The sequence below is a fragment of the Carcharhinus amblyrhynchos genome, chromosome 12, assembly GCF_965287045.1.
Source record: "Carcharhinus amblyrhynchos chromosome 12, sCarAmb.v2.hapA, whole genome shotgun sequence".
Classification (NCBI taxonomy): domain Eukaryota; kingdom Metazoa; phylum Chordata; class Chondrichthyes; order Carcharhiniformes; family Carcharhinidae; genus Carcharhinus; species Carcharhinus amblyrhynchos.
This window is the reverse complement of record NC_137335.1, coordinates 30,442,198-30,466,565: the sequence shown is the minus strand read 5'-3', so window position 1 is coordinate 30,466,565 and position 24,368 is coordinate 30,442,198. Positions and strand designations below refer to the sequence as shown.

The window sequence follows — 24,368 nt, the reverse complement described above, 5'->3', positions numbered from 1 at the left end:
CATGGCATGTGGCACGCTGGTTAGCACTGCTGCCTTACAGCTCTAGGGACCTGGGTTCAATTCCCAGCTTGGGTCACTGACTGTGTGGAGTTTGCACATTCTCTCTGTGTCTACATGGGTTTCCTCCAGATGCTCCGGTTTCCTCCCACACTCCAAAGATGTACAGGTTAGGTTGATTGGCCATGCTAAATTGCCCCTTAGTGTCTCAGGATGTGCAAGTTAGAGGGATTAGTGGGGTAAATATGTGGGGTGACAGGGATAGGGCCTAGATGGACTTGTTATCGGTGCAGACTCTGTGGGCCGAATGGCCTCCTTCTGCACTGTAGGGATTCTTTGAATTCACTTGAATCAAATGCATTTTCATTGGGCTTTCCCGCAGTTAATTAACCCTGTTCTGGATTCTCCTTGTCCTTTTTCAATGGCCAACCTAAACCTTATGATAAAATGGTCATTGTCCCCTAACTGGTCTCCCACTGTTGCGTGATCCACTTGGGCCAACCAGATCCAACAGTGCCATTCATTTTGCTGGACCAGAAACATACCCCTACAGAAAATTATCTTGTACAAACTCCAGGAATTCTCTCATCCTTCTTGTCTCTTTGCACTATTTCTATCCCAGTCTATATTTGGATAATTGAAGTCCCCTATTATAACTACTCTATATTTTTGCATCACTCTGCAATTTCTCTGCAGATTTGTTTCTCTTTGTGAATTGGCCATGCTGTTTGTCCCTTTGTGTCCCAAGATGTGTAGGTTAGGAGCATTAGTGGAGTAAACACATGGGGGATAAGAGAAAAGGGCCTGGAGAGTCAGTACAGACATGATGGGCCAAATGGCCTTCTTCTGCACTGCAGGGATTCTATGATTCCATTTGTTGGTGATCTATACACTACACCAATTAACGTTACTGCACCTTTTTCATTTCTAACCTCTAATCAGAGAGATTCCGTCATTGACCCTCTGGGTCCCCTCTCTCTAGTACTGTAATGCCACCTATAATCAATACTGTCATTTCCCCTCCCCTTTTCTTTCTTTCCTGCCTCTCCCTAACACCTTGTATCCAGGAATATTTAGTCCCCAGCCCTGCTCTTGTTTGAGCCAGGACTCTGTTACAGCAATAATGTCATTTGCCAATCTATGTCTGTAATTCATCAGTCTTATTAACTACACTCCATGTATTAACCACATGTTAGTTAATCTTGATGTGGGTTTTTTTTTATTCCCACCCCCCTTACTCTGACCCCATCTGTGACTTACTATTGCCCATTCTAGTTCTATTAAACACTCCAAGTATTCCTTGAAACTATTGTCTGGTATCTCCTCATCATCAGCTAATACTTCTCTACTTTCCACTGTCAGGTAGGGTGGCACGGTGGCAGAGTGCTTAGCACTGCTGCCTCACAACGCCAGAAACCAGGATTCAATTCCGGCCTTGGGTAACTGTGTGGATTTTTCACGTTCTCCCCGCATTTGCATGAATTTCCTCTGGGTGCTCTGGTTTCCTCTTCCAATCCAAAGATGTGCAGGTTAGGTAGATTGGCCTTGCTAAATTGCCCCTTAGTGTCCCAAGCTATATACGTAAGGGATTATGGGGATCAGGCAGGCCAGGGGAGGTGAGAGCTGAGTCGGTGCAGACCTAATGGATCAAATGGCCTCCTTCTACACTTTAGCAATTCTATGAAGTTTTTCTTCTCTTTTTGAGCTTCCTTTCAGGTTCCTATCTTCCCTGACCAACACCACTAGCAAAAAGTTCCATGAGGACATTAATCCCAAACCTGTTAAGGTGTAACCTATCCTTCCTGTACAGATCCCACCTGCCTCAAAACAATTTCCAATGCATCAGAAATCAAAATCCCTCCCTCTCATACCTTTTCTCCAGTGATGAGTTAAATTACTCAATGTTCCTCTTTTTATAACTAGCATTGGAAGTAATACTGAGATTACTATTCTGGAAGTCCTAATTTTTAATTCCCCTCAAAACTCCCTAAAATTTGTTTTCAAGGCCTTTCCTACAAATGATATTGGTACCAATGTGGATCATGAACTCTGGCTGTTCATCTCCCCAGAAAGATTATCCTGCAGCTGCTCTGTGACATCCATGACCCTGGTACCAGAGAGGCAACATATCATCCTGGAGTCATGTTTATGGCCATAAAAATGCCTGTCTGTTCCCCTAATGATGGAATCCCCTACAACTATTATACTTCCACTCTTATTCCTTGGTTCCTGTGCAGCTGAGCCACATGTAGTGCCATGAACTTGGCTCTTGCCACAGTCCAGAGGAACCAACTCACTCACCAGTATCCAAAATGGAAAAGCAGTCAGAGAGCAAGCAAGCCTCAGGAATTCCTATACTATCTATCCTGTTTCTCTTAGTTAGTCCAGCAGTCACCCATTCCCTCTCTACTTGTATACTGAATTGTAGCATGACCATCTTGCCAAACGTGCTAACCATATAATCGTCAACCTTGCAGATGCATCACAGTGACTCGAGGCACAAATTCCACAACCTTGGAACTCAGGTTTTGCAGCTGATTGACAAGTTAACAATGTAAAACATCCTTCCTTTATGAAATGTAAGGAAAAAGAAATTGCGAAGCAGGTCAAAATTTGCATTTTAAACAAATTTTACAAATCTACAGCAAGTGGAAGAGAAAAAAAGACAATGATCAGATTTTGAACAGAGAAGAATCAAATTAGTTCAAACTTTAAAAAGTGGTGCATGCAATTCAACAGTAGCCTTCAAAAGGGTATAAATATTTGAAGGACAAAAAAACTTGCAGAGACACGGGACAAGAGGAGATAGAGGGACTAACTGAATTGCTCTCCGAAAAAGTCAGCACAGGTGGATCGATTGGCTTTCTTCTGTACAATTGTAGCCTGTGGCTACACGGGCTGAATTTTTCCCACAGGCATCAGGAACCCAATACGATGGCCCAGGTTCTGACCCTATACATATCTGTACCATGTCTAGTCGAGGCTTAATCTAAGAAGGTAGCCATAATTGGCAATTTAGAGACAATGGGCAGGAGGGGCCAAAGAGATGGCAAACATGCAGCTCCACTGAGCACTGCTTAAATAGGTGGAAAGCATAAGGTTGCATAAGTTGAAAGTGTCATCTAATGGTGGAAACTGCATCCTATAAATAGTAGGCAGAATCATCTTGGGAATCAGTCCTCATAAGAATGCTTCCAAATGACTTCCATTTACATGCACATGTGTTGCTTTGAACATAAATCTGTAAATTTAGAATATAACACTGTGACCTGTCATTGTATTCACATCTCCTGTTCAATTCCAGCAAACTCCCATCGTATTGTGAAATTGCTGGTTATTTGGTCCCTCAATGGCCTGAGTTGGCATCTGTCTCTGCCCGAGAGGATGCCATTCGTACACCCCAACCACACTTGGGAAGAATTATCAGATTGGAGAGCAATGCAATCATTTCAGCAACCTCCAAACCTGCCTCCAAAAGGTTCTGAAAATTCTTGCCATTGATTCTATAAGTTTTGTAAATAATTGAAACTGTATTACGGCCATATCTGGAAAGTGGTGGTATAATCAGACAAAGTCAGCATGCATTTACAAAAGAGAAATCATGCTTGACAAATCTACTGGAACCAGGGAGACCCAGTGGGAAAGGCTTTTGACAAAGTCTCACACAGCAAATTACTATGTAAGGTTAAAGAACATGGGTTTGCGGGTTGTGTCTTGAATCAGAGAATTCCTACAGTGCAGGAAGAAGCCATTCAGCACATCGAGCCTGCACTGACAACAATCCCACCCAGGCCCTATCCCTTTAACCTCATATATTTACCTTGTTAAGCCTGGGGGCAATTTAGCATGGCCAATCAACCTAGCCTGCATATCTTTGGAGTGTGGGAGGAACCCAGAATACCCAGGGGAGGAAACTCTTGCAGATAAGGAGAAAGTGCAAACCCCACACAATCACCAAAGCAGGAATCAAACCCAAGTGCCTATTACTGTGAGGCAGCAGTGCTGACCATGTGCCACCATGTTTCCCTGAGATGGTGAGAAAGCTCGTTAGCAGTCAGGAAGCAAAGAGTTGGAATAAATGGGTCTTTTTCCAACTGGCTAGAGATCCCTCTATCCAGATGCTAGGACCCCAACTGTTCACATCAGATTTTAATGATTTGGAAGAGGGAACTAAATGTATTATGTCCAAATTTGCAGATGATATAAAGTTGAGCGGTAGGATGAACTGTGAGAAGAATAAGAGATGCTTCAGTACAATTTGGACAGATTGAATGTGTGGGCATATGATCACAGATGCAGCATTTATAATGAGGATAAATGTGAGGTTATCCACTTTAGTAGAAAAAATAGGAATGCAATTATTTGAATGTGTGCAAATTGAAAGGGGTGGATACTCAGCTCGATTTTGGTGTTCTCAGGCTAAAATCAATCGCTGAAAGTAAGATGCAAATACAGCAGGCAATCAAGATGGCAAATGGTATGTTTACTTTCACAGTAAGATGATTTGCATACAGGATACAGCAATTGTATAGGGCATTGGTGAGGCCACAGCTGGAGCATTGTTAATACTTTGATTTTGGCATTGGTGAGCATAAGGTGTTTCATTCCTGGTATGATTCAAGTGATGATGTGGAGATGCCGGCGTTGGACTGGGGTAAAAACAGAAAGAAGTCCCACAATACCAGCTTAAAGTCCAACAGGTTTATTTGTAGCAAATGCCACAAGCTTTCGGAACACACCGTTCCTTCATCAGGTGGGTGGGAGTTCTGATTACAAATAGGGCACAAAGACACAAACTCAATTTACATGCATAATGGTTAGAATGTGAGTCTTTACAGCTAATCAATTCTTAAAGGTACAGACAATGTGAGTAGTGAGAGCTTTAAGCACAGGTTAAAAGGATGTATATTGTTTCCAGACAGGAAGGTTAGTGAGATTTTGCAAGTCCAGGCAAGTTGTGGGGGTTACAGATAGTGTGACATGAACCCAAGATCCCGGTTGGGGCTGTTCTCATGTGTGCAGAACTTGGCTATCAGTTTCTGCTTAGCAACTCTGCGCTGTCATGTGTTGTGAAGGCTGCCTTGGAGAATGCTTACCCGAAGATCAGAGGCCGAATGCCCGTGACTACTGAAGTGTTCCCCAACAGGAAGAGAACAGTCGAGTAGTGTTCATTCATCCGTTGTCGTAGCGTCTGCATGGTCTCCCCAATGTACCAAGCCTCGGGACATCCTTTCCAGCAACGCATCAGGTAGACAACGTTGGCGAGTTGCAAGGGTATGTGCTGTGTACTTGGTGGATGGTATTCTCACGTGAGATGATGGCATCTGTGTCGATCTGGAACGTCTTACAGAGGTTGCTCTGGCAGGGTTGTGTGGTGTCGTGGTCACTATTCTCCTGAAGGCTGGGTAGGTCTTGATCAGAATGCTGCTGATGCTGGAAGATGCCCTCATAAGAACAAGATATCACACTCAACTCATTGATCTTCGGGTAAGCATTCTCCAAAGCAGCCTTCACAATACACGACAGTGCAGAGTCACTGAGCAGAGACTGATAGCCAAGTTCTGCATACATGAGGATGGCCTCAACCGGGATCTTGGTTCATGTCACACTATCTGTAACCCCCACAACTTGCCTGGACTTGCAAAATCTCACTAACTTTCCTGTCTGGAAACAATATACATCCTTTTAACATGTGCTTAAAGCTCTCTCCACTCATATTATCTGTACCTTTAAGAATTGATTAGCTGTAGAGACTCACATTCCAATTATTATGCATGTAAATTGAGTTTGTGTCTTTGTGCCCTGTCTGTGATCAGAACTCCCACCCACCTGACAAAGGAACAGGGTGTTCCGAAAGCTTGTGGCATTTGCTACAAATAAACCTGTTGGACTTTAAGCTGGTGTTGTGAGAGTTCTTTATGATTCAAGTGACCCATGAGAAAGCTTTTATCAAACAAAGTTTATTTAACAGCACAGAATATAACAAAAACAATTGGCATAACTTTTACCAATTGTAAGCCTTAAACATGATACAGTATAATTCCTAACAGCTAGCTTTCTCTGTACACCAAGATAAAGCAATATCCCTCAGACAATATCCCTCATCCTTCTTCAGACAGTTAGCACAAAACCAAGTACGATCACATGATGCTGGATTTTCAGCTTTGGAACACCTACGGACATAGAGCCAAGCCAGCAATTTTCAGAGAAGGACACATCCTTAAAACAGCCAAATTTCAGAGAGGTAAACCTAGTCTCTGACAGCTTCCAAAAACAGTCACCCAGACAACAGAATCTCCAACTCCTGAGAGAGAGGGAAATGTACTGCTGTCTGTCTCAGTTTCAAGCAGATTCTGAAAGCAAAACTAAAACTGGAGTGTTCTGTGAAAAATAGCTGTCCCCAGTCATATCACCTGACTTTTCAATTATCCCCAGTCAAGCGGGTTAGGTGGATTGGCCATGTTAAATTGACCCTAGTGACAGGGGTTAGCAGGGTAAATATGTGTGGTCATGGGGATAAGCCTGGGTGGGATTGTCGGTACAGACTTGATGAGCTGAATGGCCTCCTTCTACATTGAAGGGATTCTATGAAGTCTGTCAGTATTTTGTAAGTTTCTACGAGATCCCCTCTCAGCCTTCTAAATTCCAATGACTATAATCCAAATTAATTTAGTCTCTCCTCATATGACAGTCCTACCATTCCAGCCTGGTAAACTTAGACTGCACTCCCTCTATAATGACACCAAGACTGCGCCTTCAAGAAACGTATTTTAATCACGTTCCCCTGCAGGAATACTTAGCAGTTCCTGGGATTTTATTGGTACCGTGAAGCTTGAGTTTCAGAACTGGAGCGGCGGCTGGAGACACTGTTGAGCATCCGCGAGTCAGAGAGTATTGTGGATAGCATGTATAGAGAAACAGGGTCAGACTCCGCAGGGAATGGGTGACCACCAGACAGAACGAGAGGGCTAGGCAGGTAGCACAGGAATCTCCTGCAGCCATTCCCTTGCAAAAAAGATAGACTGTTTTCGATACTGTTGAGGGGAATGACTTCTCTGGGGAAAGCAGCAGCTAAACTCATTGCACCACAGTTGGTTCTGCTGCAGAGGAGAGGTAAAAAATGTGTCAGTGCAGTAGTTATCAGGGATTCAACTGTAAGGGGAATGTTTTTGTGGCTGCAAACAAGACTCCAGGATGGTACGTTGCCTCCCTAATGCTAGAGTCAAAGATGTCTTGGAGCAGGTACAGGACATTCTAAAGGGGGAGGGTGAAGAGCCTATGGTTGTGGTACACATCAGTACAAAAGACACTTTAGGACCTAAAAGCAGAATACAGGGAGCTGGGAGGGAAGTTAAGAAATCAGACCTCAAAGGTAGTGATCTCAGAATTACCACCGGTGCCACATGCTAGAGCAGAAATGAGAGGGTATATCAGATAAATACGCGACTGAAGAGATGGTGTCGGGGGATGGTTTCCGAATCCTGGGGCATTGGGACCAGTTCTGGGGGAGGTGGATGGGTTATAATGGGCAGGTTGGGACTGATGTCCTAGGGAGACTGTTTGCTAGAGCGGTTGGGGAGGGCTTAAATTAATGTCAGGGAGTGGGAATCTATGCAAGGAGTCAAAGAAGGAGGGAGCAAGGACAGAAACAAAAGGTAGAAAACGGAATGAGAAAAGTGATAGGCAGGGAACCAAGACAAAGTTCAAACAGGGCTATAGAGAAAAATATTGGGAGCAAGGCAGACAATGTTAAAAATGACAAGCTTAAAGGCTCTGTCCCTTAATCATGGAGCATTTGCAATGAAGTGGATGAACTAATCACCCAGATGGAAATATAATTGGGATTACGGAGACATGGCTGCAGGGTGACCAAGGGTGGGAATTGAATGTCCCAGGGTATTCAATATTGAGGAAAGATAGGCTTGAAGGAAAAAGTGGGGAGTGGCACTGCTGGTTAAAGAGGAAATTAACAATAGTGAGAAAAGTATTAGCTCTGACAATGTGGTGTCTGTGAGTAGAGTTGAGAAATGCCAAGGGGCAAAAAGCATTAGTGGATGTCACATATTGACCTCCAAACTGCAATGGTGATGTTGGGAATGGCATTAAACACAAAATTAGAGATGCATGTGATAAGGGAATATAACCGATAAGTGATTTTAATCTGTACATAGATCGGGCAAATCAAATTAGCCACAATGCCATTGAGGAGAAATTCCTGGAGTGTCTATGGGATGATTTTCTTGACTAATATGTGGAGGAACCAACTAGAGAACAAGCCATCTTAGACTGGGTACTGTGCAATGAGAAGGGAATCATTGCCAATCTAGCTGTACAAGACCCCTTGCAGATGAGTGACCATAACATGATAGAACTTTTTTAAATCAAGATGGAGAGTGAAGTAGTTGATTCAAAGATAAGGTGCTGAATCTTGATAAACAAACCTATGAGGATATGAGGCATGAGTCAGCCTTGATAGATTGGGGAGAGCTACTTAAAGGAATGACAGTGAATAGGCAATGGCAAACATTCATGGAATGCATGGGGTAACTGTAGCAACTGCTTATTCTTGTCTGGCACAAAAGCAAAATGGGTAAGAGGGCCAATCCATGGTTTACAAGGGAAATCAGAGTATCCAAGGAAGAAGCATACAGATTAGCTAAGAAAAATAATAGGTTTGAGGATTGAGAACAGTTTAGAATTCAGCAAAGAAGGATCAAGGGATTGATTAAGAGGAAAATACAATATGAAAGTAAGCTTGCAGGGAACATAAAGACTGACACTAAGATTAGCATCAAAGAGTCATAGACGTTTACAGTGTGGAAACAGGCCCTTCGGCCCAACTTGTCCATGCCACTTTTTTTTAAACGACTAAGCTAATCCCAATTGCCCGCATTTGGTCCTTAACCCTCTATAGCCATCTTACCTACGTAACTGTCTAAATGCTTTTTAAAAGACAAAATTGTACCCACCTCTCCTACTACCTCTGGCAGCTTGTTCCAGACACTCATCACCCTCTGTGTGAAAAAACTGCCCTTCTGGACACTCTCACCTTAAACCAATGCCCTCTATTTTTAGACTCCCCTACCTTTGGGGAAAAATATTGTCTATCTAATTGATCTATGCCCCTCATTATTTTATAGACCTCTATAAGATCACCCCCTCAGCCTTCAAAGCTCCAGGGAAAGAAGTCACAATTTATCCAGCCTTTCCTTAAAATTCATACCATCAAATCCCAGTAGCATCCTACATCTTTTCTGCACTCTTTCTAGTTTAACAATATCCTTTCAGTGGACAGAACTGTACACAATATTCCAAGTATGGCCTTACTAATGTCTTGTACAACTTCAACAAGACCTGTATTCAATGTTCTGACCAATGAAACCAAGCATGCTGAATGCCTTCTTCACCATTCTGTCCACCTATGGCTCCACTTTCAAGGAACTGTGAACCCGTACCCCTAGATCTCCTTGTTCTGTAACTCTCCCCAACACCCTACCATTAACTGAGTAAGTTCTGCCCTGGTTCGATGCATCATCTTGCACCCCATATCTCTCTGCTCTATAATTCTCCCCAACACTCTACCAATAATGGAGTAAGTCCTGTCCTTCTATAGATACATGAAAAGAAAGAGGTTGGTGAAGATAAATGTAGGTCCCCTGCAGACAAAAATGGGCGAATGTACAATAGGGGACAAAGAAATGGCCAAACAACTGAATACATACTTTGGTTCTGTCTTCTCAAAAGAGAACACAAATCAAATGCCAGAAATGTCGGCGAATGCAAGATTTAGTGAAAGGGGAGAACTGAGGGAGATCAATGTTAGTAGAGAAATGGTGCTGGGAAAATTGCTGGGGGATTGAAGGTGGATAAATCCTCAGGGCCTGATAATTTACATCCCAGGGTACTTAAGGAAGTCACTCTAGAAATAGTGGATGTATTGTTGGTCATCTTCTAGGATTCTAGAAACTCTGGAACAGTCCCTGCAGATTGGAGGGTAGCTAATGTCATTCCAATATTCAAAAAGGGAGATAGAGAGAAAAAACAAAATTATAGACCAGTAAGTTTAACATCGGGGGGCTGGGGGGAGAAGAAGATGATTCTCAAATCCATTCTCAAAGAGTTTATAGACAGCATTTAGAAAGCAGTGGCAGCATCAAACAGGGTCAGCATGGATTGATGAAGGGGAAATTATGCTTTAAAAATCTGTTGAAATTCTTTGAAAACTAACTAGTAGAGTTGACAAGGGGGAAAGCGGTCAATGTAGTATATTTGGACTTTCAGAAAACGTTTGACAAAGTCCTACACAAGAGATTATCATGCAAGATTAAAGTGCATGGATTGGGGGAAGGGTACTGAGATGGATAGAAAACTGGTTGGCAGAGAGGAAATAAAGAGTAGGAATTAAAGAACAAAGAACACTACAGCACAGGAAACAGGCCCTTTGGCCCAACGAGCCCGCACCTGAATTAATGGGTGCTTTCCAAATTGGCAGGCAGTAACTAGCCACAGGGATCGGTGTTGGGACCTCAGCTATTCACAATATATATTAATGATTTGGATGAGGGAGCAAAACGCAACATCTCAAAGACTGCAGGTGATACCAAGTTGGGAGGGCAATCTATGGTGAGGATACAGAGATCCTTCAGAATGATCTAGACAGGTTGGGTGAGTGGACCAATCAATGATAGATGTAGTATAATTTGGATAAGTTTGAGGTTATTCACTTTGGAAGCAAAAACAAGAAGACAGATTACTACCTGAATGCTGTAAATTGGGAGAGGGGAGTGTGCAATGAGACCTGGGTGTCCTTGTGCACCAGTTACAGAAGGTAAGCATGCAGGTGCAGCAGGCGGTAAAGAATGCAAATGGCATGTTGGCCTTCATTGTGAGAGGTTTTGAGTACAGGAGCAGGGATATGTTGTTGCAATTATACAGGGCCTTGGCGAAGCCACACCTCGACTACTGTGTGCAGTTTTGGTCTCCTATTCTGAGGAAGGATATTCTTGCTCTCAAGGGAATGCAGCAAAGGTTTACCAGGCTGATTCCGGGGATGGCGGGACTGATGTATGAGAAGAGGTTGGCAAGGTTAGGTTTGTTTTTGCTGGAGTTCAGACAAATGAGGGGGGGGGTCTCTTACAGACATACAAAATTCTAACAGGACTAGCCAGGGTAGATGCAGGAAGGATGTTCCCGATGGTAGGGCTATCCAGAACCAGGGGTCTCAGTCTAATAATTCGGGGCAGATCATTTAGGATGGAGATGAGGAGACATTACCAAAGAAATGGTGAGCTTGTGGAATTCATTGCCACAGGAAGTAACTGATGCCAAAATATTGAAGGTATTCAAGAGGCGGCTAGATATAGCACTTGGGGCAAATGGGAACAAAGGTCATGGAGAGAAAGAAGGATTAGACTACTGAGTTGAATGATTAGCCATGATCATGATAAAGGCGGAGCAGACTCGAAGAGCCAAATAGCCTGCTCCTACCTTCAATGTTTCTATGTTTCTATTCCCCATATTTGGGATTTTGTGCTAAAATGGTTCCCAAAACCCCACTACCTTTTCACCTTCAGAATTAACCAGGCTTGAGTAGAAGACATTTCCTGTTTCTGCAAGCATATTTGGACTACAAAGATAAATAGGTCCCTAAAAATGTCTTCCAAGTTTGGAGTGAATAATAAATATTGTTGAAAGAGAAGTTGAAGATAATCTCTGACATATGTAACAGCGTTTTAATGTATAAAACCTCTTGAGGCTTTTCATAAGTGATCAGCCAAAAATTTGAACAAGCTACAGGAGATTGGGGCAGATAATAAAGAACTTGGATAAAGCCAGAGGTTTTAACAAACACATTAAAGGAGGAGGAGGGTTTAGCAAGGGCATTGCAGGGCCCAGGCAACTAAAGGCACACTACCAATGGTGGAGTGATTAAAATCAAGGGTGCACAAGAAGCTACAATTTTGGAAGTCCATAGAAATATTGAAGAAGACACCAGAATTACAGATGGCAAGGCCACAGAAAGATTTGAAAACAAAAATGAAAATGTTATACGTATGGTGCTGCCAAATCTGAAGTTGATGAAGGTCAGCGAGCACAGGAATAACAGGCAAACTGGATTTGCTGCAAGTTGAGATAGAGGGATCAGAATTTTAGATAAACTCAAGTCTTATGTAGGGTGGAAGATAGAACAGCAACCAAAAGAGCATTAGAACAGTTACGTCTAGAGGAAACAAAGACACAGTTGAGGGTTTCAGCTGCAGTTGACCGAAACTGATGAACAGCAGAGTCAGACAGTATTAGAGAGATCAATGCAGGCAGCCTTGATGATGGAATGGTTATGTAGTCTGAAACTTATTTTGCTATGACAAGAAAGTTGCAACATATCTGGTTCTAGCTTGAGGAGAATTGAGTTGGTTGCTAGGAAACAGTTTGTGGCGGGGACAGATGTTGATGGCTTCAGTCGGGTGAAACTTTCTACTCAGCCATCACTGGATATTAGATGAAAAGTGTAATAAGAGACAGTGGAAAGACACAGAAGTGGTGAGCTAGAGCTCATTGTCATCAACATATTATGTGGAACTTGATGAATGATGTCTCCAAGGATAAACATATAAATGACACACTATTTATTAGTCACAAGTAAGACTAGAATGAAGTTACTGTGAAATTCCCCTAATCACCACACTCCAGCGCCTGCTTGGGTCAATGCACCTAACCAGCACGTCTTTCAGACGTGGAAAGAAACCAGTGCACCCGGAGGAAATCCACGCAGACACAGAGAGAACGTGCAAACTCCACACAGATAGTGACCCAAGCCAGGAATCAAACCCAGGTCCTGGCGCTGTAAGGCAGCAGTGCTAATCATTGTGCCTCTGTGCCACCATACATAGAATTACAAACATTCATGCTATCTTTTGGCAAACCCAGAGAACCCAGTAAAACACTGAAATTAAATACTGATACCTGTTGATCATCAGGTGTCCATATTCCACATGTAATCTGGCTGTCCAAATTAATCTCAGAAGACCAATGTCGCTGCCCACTGACAGATCCAACTAGCACAAAACCATCACGGTAAGAGATAAGTGCCTGAGTACCATCATGGCTCCAGGTAAAGTCACTAACCTAAAAAGCAGAAAGAAGGGAAAAAGGTTGATTGCTGGAAAGTAACAATTCATTTTACTTCCTTTTCCTTTTTTTTTTCCTCCTTTTTTATATCCTTCTATGCCTCACCTAAATAAGTTACTTGATTATAGGAGGCTTCATTGCTGTCGGGTCTACTCAGACATCCTCATATAGTCAAGAACAGAAGGGCTGCTGGATCACAGCCAGGAACAAGACTCTCCTTCCTATTTAGAGGCCAATTACAGTGTTCCAACCATCACTGCTTGAAAACTGCTAACACAGCACAATAAACATTTTCAAAAGTTGCCCAAATATTTCAATTGCAAAAATGAATATAAATTCAGTATATCATTCAGTTATTTGGGGAATCATTAGTTCTTGATCATCCTGACACCATGTTCAACCCGACATTCTTTCATTGCTGGTGCCTCTTCTAGAGGTGTCTAATAGGATTCTTAGTGAGAAAACAGTTATGTCGGTGAACAAACCATCATTTGCATCAATTGACACAAAGACTCATGAGAACCTAAATGCCTGGATACAAATTGTGGATAAATGGGAGAAGCTAGAGGTTGTTCTCTTTAGGGAAAGAAAGTTAAGAGCAGATTTGCTAAAACAGATTTAAAACGATTGGGGAAAGAAACAAAAGTGGCAGAATGAAAGCTTCTAACAAGTCACAGTCTGGAAAGCACTGTCTGAAAGAGTAGTGGAGGCAGATTCAATTATGGCTATCAAAGGGAATTGGATAAACACCTGTAAGAAAACAAAATACAGGGTTCCAGGGTTAGGGGCAGGGAGCAAGACGAGTTGAAGTGCTCTTGCATTGTGTGGAATGAGCTTAATGAGCTAAATAATCTACTAAATGATCTGTTCCACAACTATTTCATGACTCTAAGAAAACCAAAGCTACAGTTAGCTTTTCATGTCACTATGTCCTTTATGATATCAGAGAATCCCTGCTGTGCAGGAGGCCATTTGGCCCATCGTATCTGCACCAACTTTCTTACAGAGCATCTTGCTCAGGCCTTCTCCCCCACCCTATCTGTAACCATACAGATTTACCATGGCTAATCCACCTAACCTGCAGATCTTTGGACTGTGGGAAGAAACTGGAGAATCTGGAGGAAACCCAAGCAGTCAAGGGGAGAGTGTGCAAACTCCACACAGATAATCATCCAAGGCTGGGATTGAACCCTGGTCCCTAGAGCTGTGAGGCAACAGTGTTAACCACTGTGCCATTGTGTCGTCCACCTGCCTTGTCACTATTTATAGTTAGCTAGCAACAATGTACACAATGACCCTTCAGTTAGCTGGACGTACGGTTTGTGATGCCGACTGATGCCAAAAGCACAGGTTCAATTCTCGTACTGGCTGAGGTTATTATGAAGGCCCATCTACTCAACCTTGCCTGAGGTGCAGTGATCCTTAGGTTAAATCACCGCCAGTCAATCCTTCCCCTCAAAGAAGAAATTATAATTTATCTGGGACTATGGCAACTATACCTTTTCACAATGATCATTTTTCATATCAGACACTACATGAAACAAGCAAGCCAGTTTCTGATTCTTTCTCAGGCAAAGCATCTGATCAAATTAAACGAAGGGTATGCTATTTACTTCCAAATTATTGGAAAATGCATCAGGATGCAAACCAGATACACTACTGGCAAGACAAATCTGCACCCTAGTTAAGAAAACAGGCAGCTCAGTAAACAGGCTCTGTCAAACAGATGATCCATGACAAGTGTATTTCATTTTCTTTTGTGGGGAGCAAATACCCAGCATTCACACTCCATTATATAGCTAAGAGAAAATGAATAGCCATACTCCACACACAGTAATAGTACACAATAGAGTCCCAAAGCACTGTATTGTAATATTATCAGTAAGAAGTCTGACAACACCAGGTGTAAGCACACATTCACACATAATATTAGCCACATATATATATATGTTATTATGATATCCTGGTATTGTTACTTTGCCAGAATTCAGGTTATTCTCTTTTTATTTGCAAACTTATTCATATAAAGATCACATCCTACTTTTCCTTTCTTGTTTCTATCATCACACAATTTATAAAACATCGAAGCAACTTCACATAATAAGCATTTTGTTCTGAATTTTCTCAAAGGAATCTATCCTGAAGACCATTTCATAAAATGATCAGTTGTATAAATAATTCTTCCACAGAATTATAAGACAGTTACAGTGCAGGGAGACATTTCAACCCATCACGTCTGCACTGGCCAAAAACCCACTTTCCAGCAGTTAGTCCATAGCTATCAGTTTTAAACCCACTTTGCAGTAGCTGGTCCATAGCCTTTCAGGACATAGCACTTCAAATCAGATCCAGATACCTTTCAAGTGAGTTGAGTATTTGAGCCATAACCACCAAGTTAGATAGTGAATTCCAGATGCCCGCCACCCTCTGGATATAAAAGTTTCCGCTAATCACTCCTCCAATCCTTCTACCAATCATAATTGATCTTTCAGCTAGGGGAAAAAGTCTCACTGTTTACCATATCTAGGTTCCTCAATTTTGTACACCTCAATTAGGTCATCCCTTAGACTAGTCTGTGCCAAGGATAAAGCCCCAGCCTACCCAATCTTTCCCCTCAGCTACAATGTTCAAGCCCTGGTAATACTCCTGCAGATGACTGCTACATTTTCTCCAGAACAATTACGTCCTTTCAGCAAAGTGGTGACCAGAACTCTACACAAGACTCCAGCTGCAGCCTAACCAGCATTTTATTTATTTCCATCATTACATCCCTGCTTTTGTATTCAATGTCTCACCACCACAGAAAGCATTCTATCTGGTTGTATCACAGCTTAGTATGGCTCCTGCTCTGCCCAAGACTGCAAGGAACTACAAAAGGTCGTAAATGTAGCCCAATCCATCACGCAAACCAGCCTCCCATCCATTGACTCTGTCTACACTTCCTGCTGTCTCAGCAAAGCAGCCAGCATAATTAAAGACCCTGGACATTCTCTCTTCCACCTTCTTCTGTCGGAAAAAGATACAAAAGTCTGAGGTCACACACCGACTCAAGAATAGTTTCTTCCCTGCTGCCATCAAACTTTTGAATGTACCTAACCTTGTATTAAGTTGATCTTTCTCTACATGGCAGCTACGACTTTAACACTACATTCTTCAAAGAACTCTCGTTTCCTTCTCTATGAATGGTATGTTTTGTTTGTACAGCGCAAGAAACAATACTTTTCAATGTATGTTAATACACGTGACAATAATAAATCAAATCAAATCATTTCCTACCAGAATTGGACACCCTGTCCTACCAGGGCTTGAACACTGCTTTGACAAAGGGTCGTCTGGACTCGAAACATCAGCTCTTTTCTCTCCTTATGGATGCTGCCAGACCTGCTGAGATTTTCCAGCATTTTCTCTTTTGGTTTCAGATTTCAGTATCTGCAGTAATTTGCTCTTACCCTGTCTACTTGTCCTGCCAATTTCAAAGATCTATGGAAAAGGCATCTCGCTCCCTCAACACCTCTCAATAATCTTCCTATTTATTGAGTATTCCCTTGTTTTGTTTTCCCTCCCCAAATGCATTACCTCATACTTTTCCAGATTGAATTCATTTGTCATTTCTCTGTCCACTCAGCCAAACCACTAATATCATTCTGGAGTCGGCAGCTATCCTCTTCACTCAACCACATGCTAAGTTGTGTGTCATCTGCAAATCTCCCAATCATGCCTCCCACATTTAAATCTAAACTATTAATATATACGACAAACAGCAAGGGCCCAAGACTATTGAACATCATGGAAAACATTTCCCATTCATAAAAACATCCATCAACCATTATCCTTTGTTTCCTGTCATTGGATTCAACCTGACTTCTTCTCCTGTATCCCACGCGATCTCACTTTTCTAGCCAGTCTGTCCTGTCAAATTCCTTTCTGAAAGACAACATCTAATGCACTAACCTCACCAATCCTCCTTGTTACTTCCTCAAATAATTCTATTAAGTTAATAAAACACTATCTTCCTCTAACAAAACCATGCTGACTATTGCTGATCAATCCATGTCTAAGAGACAGTTATCCTGTCCCTCAGATTAGTTTCCAATAATTTGCCCACCACTGAAGTCAGATTGATTGCCTATAATTGTCTGGCTTATCTTTCACTCCCATTTTAAAAAGGGCAGCACAGTGGCAAGCACTGCTGTCTCACAGTTGCAGGGACCCGGATTTGATTCTAGCCTTGGATGACTGTGTGGAGTTTGCATGTTCTCCCTGCATTACCATGGGTTTTCTTTGGGTGCCCCTGTTTCCTCCCTCAGTCCAACAATGCGAAGACAAGGTGCATTGGCCATGCTAAATTGCCCCTTAGTGTCTGAAGATGTGTAGGTTAGGTGGATTAGCAGGGTAAATATGTGGGGTTACAGGAATAGAGTTTGGGTGGGATGCTCCATCGGCGAGTCGGTGTAGATTTGATGGGCTGAAAGACCTCCTTATGCACTGTAGGGATTCTATGATTTTCAGACCTCCAATCCTTTGGGACTTCACCCTATCCAATGAGGATTTGAAAATGATCCTCACAGCATCTACTATTTCCTCCCTGGCTTCCTTCAACAATGAGATGGGATACAATCCTAGTGATTTCCCCACCTTCAAGGATGCCAGCCCCTCCAGTACTTACCCTCTCACTATGTTTACACTTTTGTGTCTAATATTTCATACTCTTCTAACTAGAAGGTCTGCATCATCCATCTCCTTACTGAAGACAGACAGAAATGCTCATTGATAAACCTGTCCACATTTTTTTGAATCAACCTACAAATTACTAAGCACATTTCTGATAGGCCCTAGCTATTCTCTTGCTTGTGATGACTTGTTAAACATTTTGGAATTTTCCCTTATTTCACCTGCCAGTATTTTTTCATATCCTTTCTTTGCTTTCCTAATTTCCACTTTTACTTAATCCCGTACCTTCTATATTTCTCTAGGCTTTCTACAGTATTAAGCTTCTTGTGGCTATTAAAAGTCTTCTTTTTCTGTTTTATCTTGGTGTATATTCATCTGGATAACCAGAGGGTTCTAGATTTGGCTGTATCACCTTTTTTCCATGGAGACACAGCATGTATGGGGCGTGTATAGGGTGTCAGGAAGGGGTAGTACCTTTGGTGGGAGAAACATGTCACGTCCTTTCAGGACAGTTTGTCCATCCTTTGTCCCCACCTGGCATTCAGCTCTCACCTGTGGCTCCCCATAGCTGTTTGCATGCGACAGCGGCCACACCCCGGGCAGCGGCCTCGACAAGCCAACTAAACCAGGTGAGGGTAGCCGACGGGTCTCAACCCTCGGTGAGATAGGGAGATGTCTATCCCAGCATATGAAGACAGAGTCCAGTGGATTGAGTGGACGAGACGAATGGAAGGTCCAACGGTCGAGAAGGGGGTCTCTGCAAGCATCGTGGAATGCAAAGAGCAGGACAAGACACAGAAGACGTCCTGGTCATCCACTGCACCTAGTCCCACCTCCAGCCGTCTTGACTCTTGTCTTGCCACTGGATCCAGATGGGAATTAGGAAGAGAGAGTGAGGCTGAAGCTGCGCAACTCTCCCTCGCTTTAATCCAAATCAAGCGCTTGTCTCGACACCATCATCATCACGTGTCCTGTTCAACCCTTGAAGTCCTGTGGCGATGGGCGTGCGATGAAGCAGCAGGTGTGGATACACCGGGATCTGTAGTCATGGACCTGCACACAGGCGGCTCAGGTCTAATGGTCGTTTTTCGCCCACTGAAGCAGCAGTGGAACTCGGCGTCAACCTGGGCGACTGAACAGTCCTCTTCAGGAACGCACTGCTCATCTCCATAGAATGAAGAAGGGGCTAAAAAAGGTGCCCTAAACATTGCCTGCTTCACTACACCCTGGCCAGTTTACCGCAGCTGGCACAGATCCCATCTTGCGGTCGAACAAACAAAATAAAATACAAGGTGACACCACTCACCATTGGCACTTGGAACGTGCGCATGCTTTTGGACAACCCTACAGCAGACAGACCAGAGAGAAGAACAGCCTCAGTTGCCAGGAAGCTTGCAAGATACAACATTGACATTGCAGCCCTAAGTGAAACTTGTCTTGCCAACGTAGGTCAGTTGACTGAAACTGGAAGTGGATACGCTTTTTTCTGGAGCGGTCAGAGTAACCAAGGCTATGTGTGGTGCTGACTGCTGGACAGATCACAGGCTCATTGTCTCCAAAATGAGGCTCTGCATTAGGCAACCACAAGGAAGCAAGGTTATGAAAAGAATCAATACAGCCAAGCTAAAGAACCCCAGCATAGTTTCAGCACTGGCTGAAGACTTAGAAATCAAGCTTGCTGACCTACACCTTGCAGGCGGCACTGAGGATGACTGGGAATGCTTTAGGGGTGCTATCCATACATCTGTGCTCAGGCCCTCCACCTGCAAGCAGCATGATAGGTTCAATGAGAATGATAAGGAGATACAGACTCTACTTCTTGAAAAGCACCGTCTTCATCGGGCTTGTCAGAATGACCCATCTTCAGCTGCCAAGAAAAATGCTTTTAACAGCGCTCACAGGACAGTCCAGAATAAACTGTGTAAAATGCAGGATGCCTGGCTGAGCGCCAAGGTGGATGAAATACAGGGATATGCTGACAGAAACGACTTGAAGCGGTTCTATGAAGCTCTCAACACACTCTATAGATCTCAATCTCTTGGGAGCTCCCCCCTCCTGAATACAGATGGTACAACCCTTATTACAGAGAAGGCTCAGATCCTGCAGAGATGGGCTGAACAGTTTGAAGTCATCCTCAACCGACTGTCATCTATTAACGATGAGGCAATAGACAGGATTCCCCAGGTTGATATCAAAAGCGCCATGGATGACCCACCAGTAGTAGCCGAAGTCACGAGAGCTGTCAGCCAGCTATCCAGTGACAAAGCCCCAGGGATAGATGCCATACCCGCAGAGATCTATAAAGCTGCCGGTCCTGCACTTAACGAGAAGCTCATCCAGTTATTCCAGTCCTTTTGGAAGCAAGGATCCATTCCTCAGGGACTTAAAGATACACCTCTACAAGAGGAAGGGCAATTGGCAAGTATGCGACAACCAGTGAGGAATCTTGCTGCTCTCTATCACAAGAAAAACCCTCGCAAGTTTCCTGCTAAATCGTCTGGTCACTCATATGGAGCTGGGCCTGCTTCCAGAGTCAATGTGGCTTCCGCAAAGGTCGTGTGACTACTGACATGATTTTTGCTGCGCGCCAACTTCAGGAGAAGTGTCAGGAGCAGAATCGCGAGCTCTACACAACCTTCGTTGACCTTGCGAAAGGCTTCAACACTGTAAGCCAACAAGGCCTGTGGAGGGTCATGTCAAAGTTCAGCTGCCCCCCACAAATTCATTCACATGGTATGCCAGTTCCATGATGGCATGATGGCCAGAGTACTGGATAGCGGAGAATCCTCTGAGGCATTCCCAGTCACCAATGGCGTCAAACTGGGCTGTGCGCTCACACCCACACTGTTCAGCGTGATGTTTACTGCCATGCTGAATGATGCCTTCCAGGACAGTGTTGCTGGAATCAGCCTCAAGTACAGAGTGGATGGGAAGCTCTTCAACCTGAGGAGACTTCAAGCTATTACCGAAGTGAAAGAGACTGTTCTGAGATTTCCTCTTTGCCAATGACTGCGCCCTGTATGCTGGCTCAGAGCCAGAGATGCAAGTCAGTATGGACAAATTTTCCACGGCTTGCGACAACTTTGGACTTACCATCAATATTAAAAAGACCGAAGTCATGCACCAGCTTGCTCCTCATGCACCGTACACAGAACCCATAATCACAATCAAAGGCCAGAAACTACAGGCAGTGGACCAGTTCACTTATCTTGGCTGCACCCTCTCCCAAGCAGTGACTATTGACACAGAAGTTAACTGCAGAATAGCAAAGGCAAGTTCTGCTTTCGGTAGACTTCACTCCACTGTATGGGAACATTGAGGAATCAGCCCAGCAACAAAACTGAAGGTCTACAGTGCTGCGGTACTCACTACCCTCCAGTATGCCTGTGAAACGTGGACTGTGAATAGAAGGCATGCAAGACAGCTCAATCATTTCCACATGACTTGTCTTCACAGAATATTACACATCAGATGGCAAGACGAAGTACCAGACACTGAAGTTCTCTCTAGAGCAAGTCTACCATTAGTCCATACACTGCTCATGAGAGCACAGACCCGGTGGGCAATTAGCCTGATCAGTTTTCTTCAGACACACCGAAACCAGCCTCAAAATGACTAATGGTGTCGAGGTCCTCATCGATGACGATGGACGAATAACATGCTTGTAAAATTTCACCTTTGAAATCCTCCCACTGATTTGACAGTTTTCCTTTCTAATAGCTGCAACTAGTCCATCCTTGCCAACTCACCTCTCAGCTTTGTAAAATCTGTCTTCCCCCTATTTAGAAACTTGACTCTTGGCCTATCATTGTCTTTTTCCATAATGATGCTAGATCTAACTACAGGATGGTCACTATTTCTAAAATGGTCCCCATTGCTATTCCATTCACTTGCCCAGCTTCATTTCTGAAGATTAAATGTAGAATTGTGCCCCCTCTCAAGCTTCCTAAAAGTTGTCTTGAAAGCAGACCAAGAACTTTGCACCCTCTGTGTCCTTTGCACAGTTCACATCCCAAATATTAGGGTAGTTTAGTCCTCAACAATTACTTCCCTGTTGCTTTTGCACTCAGGAATAACTTTACATATTTGCCCTTTGAATTCCCTTCCACTATTTGGGGTCTAAAGTACAATCTTCACAGCGTGGCTCCTTTTTTTTAATATCTCGGCTCAATACATAAGGTCTCATTTGATGTTTCATTTAATAAATCATTCACACCCACATTTCTTTTATTCTCCTTCCTATCCTGCCTGGAAACTCTTACATCCAGGGATGTTGAGTTGTCATTTTTGCCCTCCCTGAGCTACTTTCCTTTATAGCGATGAAACCATGCTGCTATGTGTCTATCTCAGAGAGGTAACAACATCCTAGAGTTACGTCTATGGCCACAGAAACAGCTGTCTATTCCCCTAACTAATGAATCCCCAATCACTCTGCTCTTCCCCTCTTCTTTCTATCCTCCTGCACAATGCCAGATCTGGCTCTGACTGTATTCCTTCATGGAACCAACATTTTCACTGGTATCCAGAGCGGAAAACCAATTGGTGAGTGAAAGCTCACGGGTCTCCTGCTCTACCTGCTTAGTTTCCTTCCATGGCTGCACGTCAGGTTCCTAAGCTGCAGTATGACCACCTCTCTGAACATGCTATTCATGTAGCTTTCAGCTTCATGGATGCACCACTGTGACTCCAGCTGCCAACTGAGATCTAAAACCTCAAACTCAAAGTTCTGCAGCTGGTCACACTTCTGACATATGTGGTCATCGATTTCATCAGGCAAATTCATGACTTCCCATATATTTTGGATCGATTGAGCTTGTATTGGTTGGATCTAATTGAAATTTATAAAATTCTGACAGGGCTGGACAGACTGCTTGCATGGATGTTGCTTCTTCTGACTAAGGGGACTAGAAAAAGGTGGGTCACACAATCTCAATACACCAGATAGGCCATTCTCTACCATAGAAGGCTATGGAACCCAAGTCACTGAATATATTGTTGATGGGTGTATGTAATTGAAATACAGGATTAGCAAGGATCACATATGAATGGCAGAGGAAGCTTGAACAGCTGAATGGCCTGCTACTGCTCTTATTTCTTATGCCTCCTTGTTATGTTCCTATATCACCAGACACATTCTACATAATTGAGCTGCCCTATCTTCAAGTTACTTCCCTTAATTTAAATTTATTTTCCTTTGATTTACTTATACAATTTAACATTACCTAGCCTTGACTCAACTCCATTTCACTTTTGAACTATTTTCTTAATCAAATGCAAATTAATTAAATGGTTGATGGACGTTTTTCTTTTAAAATGTTTTTCTAATTCTCAGGTACTTGATGACCCTCCCTAAAGCAGTTTCTCAGCAACTTACGATTTTCTTGTGATGTTAGATGCTGACTCCTTATCCCAAGGTTCCCCACTTGCACTCTCCTCTCGGTGCTGTTGACTGCTTATCCCAAGGTCCTCCTTTGCACTCTTTCAGTCCTGAACTCTTCATTACTTCCAACCTGTATTCTCATATTTGACTGGCAATCACTTATCTTGAAATAGTGCTCTTGTATTACCTTCCTGGTACAATTTTAGATACCTTTCTTAATACAGTTAGGCTTCCTTTTAATGTTGAACAGCCTCAATGTCTCCAGTTTTTAATGTTAACTTTAAACATCAACCTTATGGCTTTTCCAAGGTTTGAATTGTTTCCTTTCTGCCTTGATAACAAAAGCAGTCTGACAAGAATATCTCAACAGTTCTGGTGTTAATTGCTCTGATTTATACCTCATTGATTTACCAATATAATGTAGCATTCATTCACTTTGTTTGTTGCCACTCTCTAAAGTGAGTTGGAAAGTCAAGAGCCTAATTTATTACAATAGATATCTTTCTGTTAGAAGGCAACCAATTTTTCCTATCAACTTAGAGTATTTTACATTTACTTCTACTAAATTATATTTATTTGGCTTCTTACAGGTCTCCCTTTGTAAGTAGTTTCTTCAACTCAGCATCAATCTCCCCAGACAATTTTAACAATATTTGTAAATTTACCATTCTGCATTGACAACTTGAATTCAGGAAATCAATGTTGATTATAAATTGACTATCCCTAATGAGAAGTCTCACAACACAAAGTTAAAGTGCAACAGGTTTATTTGGAATCACACTGCTTCTTCAGCTGAAGGATTCCAAATAAACCTGTTGGACACGAACTTGGAGTTGTGAGACTTCTTACTGTGCCCAACCCAGTCCAACACCAGCATCTCCACATCATGGTTATCCCTAATGAGCCCATGCCTTTCTAAGTGGAGATTAATTCTCCGGTGATGAGGAAATGGACATCAAATATTGCTCTTTTAACAAGGTCCTTTCATGAAATCTTATCCCCTTCCAAGTTCTTTTGAATTTCCAGTGCTTTTGGTTTCTTTGTCAATTTGAAAGCTTCAAAGATTTCTAGAAACTTGTCACACCGAATAGGTTATCACAGCCCACCGAGATTTTACACCACAAACGTCAATTAGTTTGTCAAGCAGGAATTCCCACATTCACTCAATTTTCTTGAAACAAATGACCTCAAG

General features: G+C 42.8%; 1 protein-coding gene across 3 annotated transcripts in view; it reads right to left on the bottom strand.

Annotated features, from left to right (window-relative positions):
- tulp4a (TUB like protein 4a) overlaps nt 1–24,368 on the bottom strand; it is a 378,343-nt gene that overhangs the window by 228,418 nt on the left and 125,557 nt on the right. For all 3 annotated transcript variants that reach the window (XR_013888258.1, XR_013888259.1, XM_080200309.1), the window contains exon 3: nt 12,961–13,122. Coding sequence is in view for 1 of the 3 variants with exons in the window: in XM_080200309.1 (XP_080056435.1) it covers nt 12,961–13,122 (162 nt within the window). In the remaining 2 variants the exon portion in view is untranslated. The remainder of the gene's footprint in view (nt 1–12,960; nt 13,123–24,368) is intronic.